This window comes from Perca flavescens, chromosome 8 (assembly GCF_004354835.1).
Source record: "Perca flavescens isolate YP-PL-M2 chromosome 8, PFLA_1.0, whole genome shotgun sequence".
Lineage (NCBI taxonomy): Eukaryota > Metazoa > Chordata > Actinopteri > Perciformes > Percidae > Perca > Perca flavescens.
In genome coordinates, this window is record NC_041338.1 from 13,908,871 (window position 1) to 13,920,653 (window position 11,783).

Sequence of the window (11,783 nt, forward strand, 5' to 3'; positions counted from 1 at the left end):
CTCCTATCCCAGAATGTATCTGTATTTTAGCCCATGGACTGTATATAAAGAATGGACGTAGCATCGGGTGACGTCACCAATTGGTTTGTGGACTGCCGTTTCGAAGCCAGGAGTTTGCATTTTGGGCGTCGCCGTCTTGGTATTTTGGAGGCAGATGTGACCATATTTGAACAAGAGGGTGGAGCTGAGGAGAATGCTGCGTTTAAGCCTGAGTTGTGTATGGTTTCAATGGCGCTGCCCTAAGCTAAACACCTAAAGGAGGAAAGTTGCCAATTTTCAACTCTTCTGACAAGAGTAATCCAGCGTTTTAGCAGAGGTTTACTGGCAGGTAACCACAGACCTCTAGACACTGGTGCCGTTCGTCAGCATGTACGGTAGTACACAGAGCTGGTTAAAAAATCAGCAGACTTTCTTTTAAGTTACCAGCTAACACTAGCGCTAGCTAGCTTGGTTAGCGGAACACTGAACAAAGCATTTATTGACGACCTAAGTGTTCCATTTAATTTTGACACACAGTGAGAGAGTCAAAGTTTAAGATAACACCATGGACAACACCCAAAAACAAGTTCACGACTATTTAAATGTACACAGTGCCATGGATACGCATTGCTAAGCCGCTATTATGATTGACAGGTCGGCATGTAGCTACGCCCCTAAAGCATCCCCTGTTTTATCATCTATATTAAAATAAATAGGATCATAATTTACAAAATGAACATTATACAAGACTTGAAACTAACGATTGAGACCATTAACTCATTAGGAAAATGTTTATTGAGGTAATAAATCAAGGCAGAAGTACAGTCATTTCCAGTGGAGTCACGCCATACTGCAAGCATTGGCTTCACTTTTCAGGCACGGGAGTTGCCGCTTGGTGTAGCCAGCCCTTACTCCACAGCGCTGTGGAGTAAGGGCTGGCAATACGAGACTACAGTATTCATGTTGGTAGCTTTGCCTGGTTTTGTTTGAGTTACATTTCACTCACAGTAGTTTTTACCTTGTTTTATGTCCAAAAAGGCAGCAAGACAATGTAAAAACATGTCTGTATGTGTTACTTCAGGCTGGGGAAGCCTCCCAGGTGGAGACTGTCTCAGAGGAGAACAAGGGTCTGATCTGGAGCCTGCTGAAGCAGCTGCGGCCGGGCATGGACCTGTCCAAAGTGGTGCTGCCCACCTTCATCCTGGAGCCTCGCTCTTTCCTGGACAAGCTGTCTGACTACTACTACCACGCTGATCTGCTCTCACAGTCAGTAACTTAAAGTCACTATACTGTGTGTGTGTGTGTGTGTGTGTGTGTGTGTGTGTGTGTGCGTGTGTGCGTGTGCGTGCGCGTGCGTCCATAAGAGTGCGCACATTTTAGTATTTTCCTTCAAAGTCAGATGATGGCTGGAACTATTATCTGTCTGCTTTTCTTGTCATGATTGTGTCTGTCTCCTTCGCCATCTTTCCTGCCACAGAGCTGCACTGGAGGAGAGTGCATACGGTCGGATCAAGCAGGTGTTGAGATGGTACTTGTCTGGCTTCTACAAGAAGCCTAAGGTAAGATTTCTTTCACTGTTGTACCAGATGGCAACCCTGATTATAAGATGCAACACCGGTTTTGACTTTTTAAAGATGATAAGGACACAGCTGTTTCATATTTAAAGTTGACTATTTTTTCAAATTAACTCATATTAGTAATATAAAATATAGTAAACACAAATAACTATAGCTTAGTTGTGTTTCAAATGCCATTTTACCATCCCAAAGATCAGCAGTAACCAGAGGATTCAGCCGTTTGGTGATTGCCAAAGCTTTAAACTGAATAAGTCCGTGTTCACATAGACTGCACTCAATGGTGTTTTAAGCCCCCAACGTCTCCTTCCAGGCAGCGCTGCGACCGTTGACATCAAAGTACCTAAACCTAACCATAACCATTGCCTAATCCTAGTGCCTTCCAGGCAGCGCTGCCTGGAAGGAGACATTGGGAGCTTAAAACACCAATAAACATAGATTGCAGCGCTCATAAGGCATTTTGACGATCATTCTGAAAGGGTGTAGTGCATTTAGGCTGCAGCAGTGATGCCTGCAGGGTGGTGCCGATAAACAAACCATCGGCCTGCAGCGAAAAGTTGAACAACCTTTCAGCGAGTCGCCAGACAGACTGATGTAGTGTGAATCAACCCTAACAGCTCTCAGTCACACACTCTCCTGTCCGGCTCTTGGAAGTGGTAGCTTTTGTAGCACTGGGAGAGTTGTAGCATTTTTTTAGACTGCCCTTTTTGGGCTCACCACCTTCTAACATGACATTCTGTGACACTGTATTTCTTGGCTGCTCGACAAATGACTGTCCTTGGTCGATTTCTGCAGTAAAAACGTCAGGAGACACTTCCCACTTGTTTCCACTCGGTAGGAATTTATTTCCTCAGTGGCAGCAAAACACCCAACATGAGCCAGCAGCTAACGCTTGTAGATTAAGCTAGGCTTGCTCAACACTTTTTGGGCTGACATTTAGCTCCCTGGAGATAAATGGGTAGAAACTTGTTAACCTCTGTAATCTGTAATCAATATTAGGAAATCTACTGTAGGGTTTTCTGCCTGGAGTCCAGACAAGTGGTGATGTGTTCCATGGTGAGGCTTATTTTCTGTGACTTAACTGTTGAAATGTCATTGGTGAGGCCACTTTGATCCAGTAATCATCTGCAATCTAATTGGTCCTCACCATCGGGTATTGGCTAAGTGTCCTTGTCTCAGAAGATGCTTACATTAATACAAATGTGTATGTATGTGTTTGCATTGTCCAGGGTCTGAAGAAGCCTTACAACCCAATCCTGGGGGAAAGGTTTCGCTGCTGCTGGCTTCATCCTAAAACCGACAGCTGCACTTTCTACATAGCGGAACAGGTGAAACCAGATTACAGCTAGAATGTGTATATGCCCTTTGTCTGATATATTTTGCACAATTCTGCAAACTCACAGAGCACAAACCTGTGCCAGAGGGTATCTGACACCTCCTTTCAGAATCAGAATCAGAAAAAGCTTTATTGCCAAGTTTGTTTTTTACACATACAAGGAATTTGTTTTGGTGTTGTAGGTGCATGTCACACATTCTCTAAATATAAGAAGTTTATGAAAATCAAGTATTAGAATATAAACATAAGTGTGTGTGCGCAGAGAAGGTGATTGGCAGATTGCAGCCAATCACCTTCTCTGCAGACTGAATGACACGCTGCAGTCTGCCCTTGTCTTTGGCAGTGATAGCAGCGTACCAGATGGTGATTGAGGATGTGAGGATGGACTCGATCATAGCAGTGTAGAAGTGCACCATCATTGTCTTTGGCAGTTGAATTTCTTTCCTTACACTGCTGCTCAAATGTCTCTCTCTCGCTCTCTTTCTCTTTCCTCTGACAGGTGTCACACCATCCGCCCATCTCTGCCTTTTATGTCTGCAATAGGAAGGATGGTTTTTCTATCAGTGGAAGCATCCTGGCCAAATCCAAGTTCTATGGTACACAGCATAATACAATATGTAATCGTATGTCCAACGTGACCAATACACATTTACACACACATGTAACGGGATATCTTTTCCGTTTCGAAGCGCAACAAATGACAGTATAAGCTTTTTAAGGCGGATCTACAAGGAAAATTGGTTATTGTGTCTTTAATCAAGTTGCTTCATTGTTGTAGGTAACTCTCTGTCAGCTATTCTGGATGGCAAAGCCAGGCTGCTCTTCCTGGGCAGGGATGAGGAGTATGTCATCACCATGCCGTACGCTCACTGCAAAGGTAATAGACCTAATCATCATCACTCATTAGTCTGTCCTTGTTGCTATGTTAACATTGGCAGTAGGTTCCCAGAATGTCCGTAATACTGCATCATCACTTTCATCAGAAAACTGTTGTTTTGAGGTTTTTATTGCCATAAATCGATAAGACAGAAAGAGGGACAAAAGGTCCTTTTTGGTGTTGATGTCCCTATTTATCCTGCTATGTTAATAACAATGCAATATTGTTCATTTAAAACGCAACAGTCCCCTTCACTGTCCCCTTGAATACTATTGGATCCATCTGGCAGCTAATTACATGGTTGGAATGTTTTAAGTACTGTTTTGTTTATTTTGTTTATTATAAGGATCCCCAATTAGCTGACGCCTAGAAGACCAGCTAGTCTTTCTGGGGTCCTTTTACTGTAGATTATTTAAATACAATTCTAAGTAAGTAAATTTAAACAAGGACACACTGTCTGTCACAGACATTAAGTACACTATATATTACACTAGATATTGCAGAAAGGATAGGAAATTGTTGAGTGACTCAGAAAACTGAAGATCATCTAGTTTCTCGGAGGCAGATAGGATATCGTGAGTGAATGAGTGCATACGATTCTTTGTGGATCTATGAGGTGCCTGGCATCTAAAAAGGCCTCTGACACTACTCATCAGTTGAAATAAATCCTTTGAAATTGATAACAATTTAGTAGGGCTGCCACCTCTTAGTCGATTAGTCGACTAATCGGTCGTTTTGGTCTTAGTCGACTAAGATTTCTTTAGTCGATAAGTCATTTTTTATGCTTATTCATGCTTAATTACTCATTTCCAAGAAACTTCTGAGCACATTTATGATAAACACAAGATTTAAAGTGGTGCTTTTGCAGGCTTAATTGTGGGGAAACTAAGTTTTACAGATGGTTAATTAACTACATTTATATTGTGCTTTTCTAGTCTTAACCACCTCTCAAAGCGCACAGCTTTGTCAATTAAATCAACTAATCGATTAGTCGACAAAATTGTATAAGTGTTAGTCGACTAAGAATTTCTTTAGTCGAGGACAGCCCTACTATTTTGGATTGTTGATATCTCTGTTCAGTTTCATAGGCGGACTTCACAAACAATCAGTCTATACTGTCTACAGAATACACCCGTCATTCTTACCATCACATGGAACAATCAAAGGTTTTTCACAGCAGTTTAACATAAATTTAACTTGGGGAAATAGTTTTCCGTTTGCACAGCGCTGACGATGTGTCTGCCCAGGAGGCGTTTCAGCCGCGTCTTACGTGAGTCTGATAGAACAGAAGCGCTCCTTTAATCAATCCATTTGTCTACACAGGCTGTGTGACAGTCTTTTCTTTCAGCTCGTGCTAAACACCACCTGATGTAAACGTAAACGCTTAAAGTATATTTTCTTCTGTTTGACACGCATAACTACACAGATTGAGTGTTGGACTAAACCAAAAGGCAGGTGACCTACACTCCGTACTGTGCCTAAACGCATCCTGTGTTGACACAGCTGCTGCTGCTGCTGCTCTGCTAATGTGCCAGTCACGCTACACTTTTTTCCTGGATGATTTTAGTTTGTACTTCCTGTTTGTTGCTAAGCTCCTCCTTGTCACACTTGAGTTATGGCAGAGGGCCAAAATTAGAGATGGATGATGGGTGGAATCTAAGTCGTGGTTGGGTTTCCGTTTGTTCTCCGAGTGTACGGTATATGGGTATGTTGTAAATTACCGTCTTCATTTTGTCTCACAGGCAAGTCAAGGACTGTGCTCACTGCAAGTGCCTAGATCACAAATTATATTCCTAACTGTACGTCAAGACAGGGAATAGTATGATTTATCTGCAGACTTCCGACAGGATTTAACTGTTCTCCTCATCTACATTCTACTCATTGATGTGCTGTTGATCTGATGCTGTGACACTGTATCTGTGCCTCCTGTAGGTATCCTGTACGGCACTATGACACTAGAGCTGGGTGGGAAGGTTACCATTGAGTGTGAGAAAACCAAATGTTTCACAGAGCTGGAGTTTAAACTCAAGGTATATCTTTGAACAAGTTTACATCATATACTTTGGCTAGTTACCTTTTCTTACATTATAATAGTTGCTTGACTAGCCAGCATATATATTCTGAGATAACCGCAGTTTTAGTAAAGGTGTTTACACTTTGACTGCAGCCTTTCCTTGGAGGCTCCTGCTCTGTGAATCAGATCAGCGGGAAGATCTATGCGGGAGAGGAGCTACTGGCCACCGTTGATGGACACTGGGTGAGAGCTTTTATCCAGTTTTTATCCCTCTGTCCCCACTTGCAATCTCAATCTCCCTCTTAAATTAATCTTTTAGAATCTCTCTCTCTCTCTCTCTCTCTCTCTCTCTCTCTCTCTCTGCCACTTCCTCGTTGACACTCAGTATTTTGTGATTCTCTGTAGTAATTAAGAGACAGAATTAGTCATTAAAGGATTTAGGAGCAGCAGGAAGACAGAGGGCTCTCACAGCAGGCTGAACGATATGAAAAAGTAAAGCATCGAAATGTTAAGAAATTGACATTCTGGAAATTGTTACCACAGACAAAAGATATTTTGCAGTTTTTTTTACAGCGGTGTGGGACTGAACATTGTGTTGCCTTTGCTGTATTCAGGACAACGAGGTGTTCATTCATGAGAAGCGCTCGGGCCAGCAGGAGACGTTGTGGAACCCGACCTCAGACATTCGCAGCAGCCGCCTCAAAAGACAAGTGGTCCAAACAGACCAGCAGGGAGAGTTTGAGTCTGAAAGGTAAACCACCCATGCTTATTTCTCAAGTTAAAGCATATGTTTGTCAAACAACACTACAAACATTCCTTGCAGAATGTATTTTGCAGTTAAAACACAGGCATAATTAATAATTTAATTAATAATGGTATCCATTTAGGTGTGTCACTATATATATATATATATATATATATATATATAAAAAAAGTTCTGATAAATAAAATGTATAAAAATACAAACTTAAGATATGAAACTTAAAGTCCTGAACAAAAACACAATAATAACAAAAATCAAAGAGTGTTGCCACCAGGGACGTTGTAGAGTGCCCTCTGGTGGACAAACTTGAAACTTATATGTACAATATGCATAATATTCATGTCATTTTAATATGCTCTTGACAGACTGTGGCAGCATGTGACCAGTGCCATCATGGACCGGGACCAGCTGCGGGCCACCCAAGAGAAGTTTGTGCTGGAGGAAGCTCAGCGGGGAGAGGCCAGGGAGAGAGGAGACAAACCCTGGACCTCCCCACTTTTCCATCAGGACCCAGTCACCTGCGAGTGGACCTACAGGCATATGGAGTATGAACACTAATACCTAGGGTTGGGTACCGAAAACCGTTGCGAATATGGCACCGGTGCCTAAACAACCGGTATCTACCGGACCAAAGAGCAACGCAGATTTTGGTGCCTCATTCCGGTGCCACCTAAATGTCTACGCTGCTCTCTGGAGCTCCGAAACAAACGTTACAGGCAACAGAAGCATCGTTGCACGTGACGCTAGTTAACACTACACTTGACAGCAGGTAACGTTAGTCTACTGTTAGCTAGCAGCTGGATTAAACATGGTTAAAATGCTGACAGCTAACGTTAAAAGGTGTAAAGTGTGACTGTATAATTTCGCTGTAGAGGATTCCAGCACCGGGATGTAACCGTGTAGCTGCCGTTGTCGGAAAAACAACAGACGGTGCGTTGTGTTGGCTCGATGGTGTTTTAAGCCTCCAACGTCGCCTTACAGGCAGCTAACCCGCACCTTAACCCTAACTATAACCTTTGCCGCGCTGCCTGGAAGGCAACATTGGGGGCTAAAAACACCAAACACTGTTGCGTTGAGTGAAACTGGTAGCCTTGTGGTGCATTCAAAGTTATTATAAAATTTTCCCATCTGGTGGTTGTTTTTGTCGTTTAACAGCAATTTACTGGTGAAATAAGTTATTGGTATAATAAATCATTTGATTAATTTTGACCATATGGCCTTAGCAATATATATATATATTTTTTTTAACTTTAAAAAAAAAAAGTATCCATTCAGGCACCGTTTTAAAAATTAAAAAAATTGCTTTAGCACTGGTCCCAACCCTACTCATACCAAGCAAATAAAACACAGGAGATGGCACACGCTGTTCCCCTTTTATTAGTTTAGATTTTAGGTCATTATAACGAGGATTGAACTGTAAAGTAATGAGAGGAAAAAAAAATGGAAATTATTAAGCTGTTGAGATTTAAATTGCACTGCATCCACAGCTTATTATATTGTCCTGTTTGGCAGCACACGGCCGTGGGACCCTGAGCGCTGTCTGGTTCAGTTTGAGAAGGACGGACTGGTTCAGACACACGAGAAAAGCCAGAGGCAACACAACGGACTCTCCTACAGCCACAGCTGGGCCAGCCAACAAAAGGTTAGCCTGACCAATCACACACCTCCAAACTAGAGCTATGTTGAGCTACTATTAAAGGGTGTGTCATTGACATTTCATCAAAAGGAAAGCTGCACTGCTTCTTGTCAAGCCAGACTGCACTTGATACTTAAGTGCATCAAAATCACTGACAAATATGACCAGCCCCTTTCTTTCTCACTTGTTATTCGCTGCAGTGATGCCCAGACAGCTAAACCAATCTTTGCTGCGTCCGCTAGCATTTTATTGTCAATTTGTCTGCAGTTAAGTTTAAATAACTTACACTTAAGACTCTTCTGCCTCCTGCCAGGCTGAGATGAATGGGAAACGAAGAAAGGCCAGTAGCCAGCCGTCCAGCTGCAGCCAGAACACTGAGAGCAGCAGCACCACACCAGAACCCACACACGAGTCCTCAGACAATGAAGGTGAGAGACACACACACACACTCAAAACTAACAAAATCTTAAATTGTGATACAATAGTCTTATATTCTTGTCTGTAATGTGCCCAGGGTTCTCAAACCAGTGTGCACGGTGCAATAAAGAGGTGAAGGACATCGCCCTGATGGAGGCCTCCATCACATCCATACAGAAGACACAGCAGGACATCCAGCGGTGAAAAGAACACACATTTACATGAACACACACATTTGTAGAGGGGAATTGGGTTAGCATGATGTCTTAAGAGGTTAGAACTTAAATATGTTGTTTGGTATTGGGGGAAAGAAAGAAAGGAAGGAAGGAAGTCTGTGCATGTATTAGGATATGGATAGTGTAAGACCTACATTTTATGGTATTTCATCCAAAAGCAGAATTAGAAAGTCCCACATTGATATCCACTATTGGATGAATACAAAATGGTGTCAGTGCATCTGTAACAAAAATATCCATAATTAATAGGGTTGTGACGAGACACTAGCTCACGAGATCAAGAAGAGACGAGATTTTAACACTATTTTACAGAAAACTACAATGAAGAAATAAGACTGGAAAAATAGTCCTTTTTTCAATCCAAAGTCCCAAAATGAAAACCGGGCACTGAAAGGTTTTGCCACAAACTCCGATAACTGGCTTCTCTCCCGTATAGCTAACAGTCCCACCGTCACTTATTCCATATGTACGGTGGAGAGAGAGTCTCTTCACTCAGAGAACCAAAGTTACAACGTAACGAAGTGTTTTCTGGCAGTAGTTGAGACCAAATGTTTTGTATTTGTATATTTCATTTTACTATTTCACATTAATTACGTTCTAAAGCACAAGTAAATTACCATCAAACACTCAACCGATGGGTTTTGTGAAGACAGATGCTCTTTTCTCCTCCTCTGCATTTTATTAATTGCAGCACTAAACAAGGAACATTTCTCTTTGTTTAATATCATTAAAAGTAAAGCTAGGTTTTGCCGTCCGCTTTCCCGACTCGTTTTTAAGAGAAAGAGAGTGGACAGCGCGAGACAGCGGAGTCAACTTTGGAGAACGGACGGGGATCTTCTATCCTAATTTCAAGGCAGCTGCTCTGCACTTGTGTACTGATATCGTGAGACATTCTTTTTACCTTAGATCTCGAGGGGACAGAGTTTAGTGATTTTATGTGATACTGTAGTTCTACATTGTTTAGACTTCATTACTGCTGATTGTTACTCCGGATTTCCACTGAAACTGCGGACTCCGCTGCGTGTCGGCAGCCCGTCAATACCCCCCAGGTCTGGATTTGTTGCGTCACGGCTGCGGCCATGACTGACCGCTGTAGTCACGAGGACCCACAAGTTCTCGTGAATTCACGTAGAATAGAACCACAAAACCACCACCAGTTAGTTTCCACCCAGAGGAGTAGAGGGGAAACAGCTCTGTGCTGTGTTTTCAATGAAGTGCAGGGAAATATGATCCGCCGTGAGCACGGTGTATTTTATTTTGAAAATTAACCGGGTTGTTTATTTAGTTTCTGTGCTCGACATCCTGTCCCGCACTATCTGCTGAATTGGTGCGGAGCTCTCCGGCGTCCGGCACAAATAGAAGCTCTGCGTATCCGCTGGGACGAACGCAGTCGGAACGCAGCCGTTCTGCAGTCAGTGGAAATACACACATCGACTTTAATGGAAACCTAATGACTCCGTTACGCAGCCGGTGGAAATTGGGGGTTAAACATTTCACCTGACCCTTCTCTCTCCCCGTAGGAACCTGGCGGCTCTGAGTCGTCAGCTGACTCGTCAGAGGGCGACGGACGACGGCGTGTCGCTAACAGGCCGTCACTGTCTCATCCTCTGCGTCCTGCTCCTCTCCCAGCTCCTCCTCAACTACGTCTTCACCTGAGCCCGCTCCTCAGGGACGAGTTGTCCCTCCGGCACTGATCTGGCATCAGATCCCTCCCACACAAAAAAAATAAAAAAAATAAGCACAGACTCCAATCAGCAGATTAGGGCAGAGACCTCAGATCAGTGTTTGGAGGGCAACTTCATCCCTTTGTTTCTTCTGAGAGGGGAGGAGCACTGGACATTAAAGCAATAAACACAGCCACAGCCACCGCCTGTCAGTCATCTGCAGAGAGGAACAGCACCACCTAGTGTAGCCAGACTGAATCAGCGCCGGCACCCATGCACTTTGGACAGGAAAGGAGAGATGAGAGACGAGCATGGCTAAAAAGATTTTGAATAAAAAGATGAAATGTATGATGAAGAATGATTTTACAAAAAAGGAAATGACAAAGAGGATGTTTCACCATTCCTAAGTATCTTTTTATATTGCCCTGCAATACTGTATATCTGTCAGTGTGCCTGCCTTTATGTGTGTTGTTCGTACCTACAGTACAGTAGGCCCTAAGGGTGCAGGCAGATCTCCACTTGGACTTCTCCTACTCCCCTTTCTCTCCAGATTTGGGCCTTAACGCTGAAGCCAAAAAAAAAAAGGAGAAGAAGAAAAACAGGACAAACGAAGAAGGAATATCTTCCAACAGTGCAATTCTGTCTGTTTTGTATCAATGTACGCTCAAATACACTCCGTCTCGTCTTTTAATGATGATGATTTTACCAAAACAGTATTTATAATCCGAAAGGACAGAGTACTTGTTTACAGGGAGCACTGTGTGTGTGTGTGTGTGTGTGTGTGTGTGTGTGTGTGTGTGTGTGTGTGTGTGTGTGTGTGTGTGTGTGTGTGTGTGTGTGTGTGTGTGTGTGTGTGTGTGTGTGTGTGTGTGTGTGTGTGTGTGTGTGTGTGTTTGTGGTGACACATAGGGAGGAAGGATAATGGCAATGAGGCAGGGCAGAGAGCCAAACAGAGTGTCTTTTGTATTTGTGTGCCTGTAGTGCTGTAACAGAAGGGATACTAGCATAGCACTGCTTTTGGTCTAGACCACAACACTAGTGTGTACAATCAGTTACCTAGAGAAGCAGCGTTTGGGGAAGAAGAGACAGAGGGAACGAGTGAAAATACAAAATTTGAATACTACGGCCTAATAGGAGTTCATGTGTCCGTCTTGGTCCACACCACGTTCAAGTGACTGTTTTAGGATGTAAAAACTTAGTAATGAGTTTTTTTTTTTTTTTCTTTTAATCAAGTTGTATATATTTGTCTGGAGGTCTGTGTTTCAAAAAGAGAGTTCAGAATGTATT

At 42.8% G+C, this 11,783-nt stretch overlaps 1 protein-coding gene across 3 annotated transcripts in view; it reads left to right on the top strand.

Moving 5' to 3' along the window:
* Nucleotides 1-11,184, top strand: part of osbpl5 (oxysterol binding protein-like 5) — a 61,183-nt gene extending 49,999 nt beyond the window's left edge. For all 3 annotated transcript variants that reach the window (XM_028585123.1, XM_028585124.1, XM_028585125.1), the window contains 13 exons: nucleotides 1,061-1,245; nucleotides 1,457-1,538; nucleotides 2,783-2,881; nucleotides 3,389-3,485; nucleotides 3,668-3,766; nucleotides 5,699-5,796; nucleotides 5,934-6,023; nucleotides 6,395-6,531; nucleotides 6,909-7,088; nucleotides 8,056-8,185; nucleotides 8,493-8,607; nucleotides 8,694-8,796; nucleotides 10,353-11,184. In XM_028585123.1, the coding sequence (XP_028440924.1) occupies nucleotides 1,061-1,245; nucleotides 1,457-1,538; nucleotides 2,783-2,881; nucleotides 3,389-3,485; nucleotides 3,668-3,766; nucleotides 5,699-5,796; nucleotides 5,934-6,023; nucleotides 6,395-6,531; nucleotides 6,909-7,088; nucleotides 8,056-8,185; nucleotides 8,493-8,607; nucleotides 8,694-8,796; nucleotides 10,353-10,488 (1,551 nt within the window). In that variant the 3' untranslated portion in view covers nucleotides 10,489-11,184. The remainder of the gene's footprint in view (nucleotides 1-1,060; nucleotides 1,246-1,456; nucleotides 1,539-2,782; nucleotides 2,882-3,388; nucleotides 3,486-3,667; nucleotides 3,767-5,698; nucleotides 5,797-5,933; nucleotides 6,024-6,394; nucleotides 6,532-6,908; nucleotides 7,089-8,055; nucleotides 8,186-8,492; nucleotides 8,608-8,693; nucleotides 8,797-10,352) is intronic.
* Nucleotides 11,185-11,783: the final 599 nt, after the last annotated feature.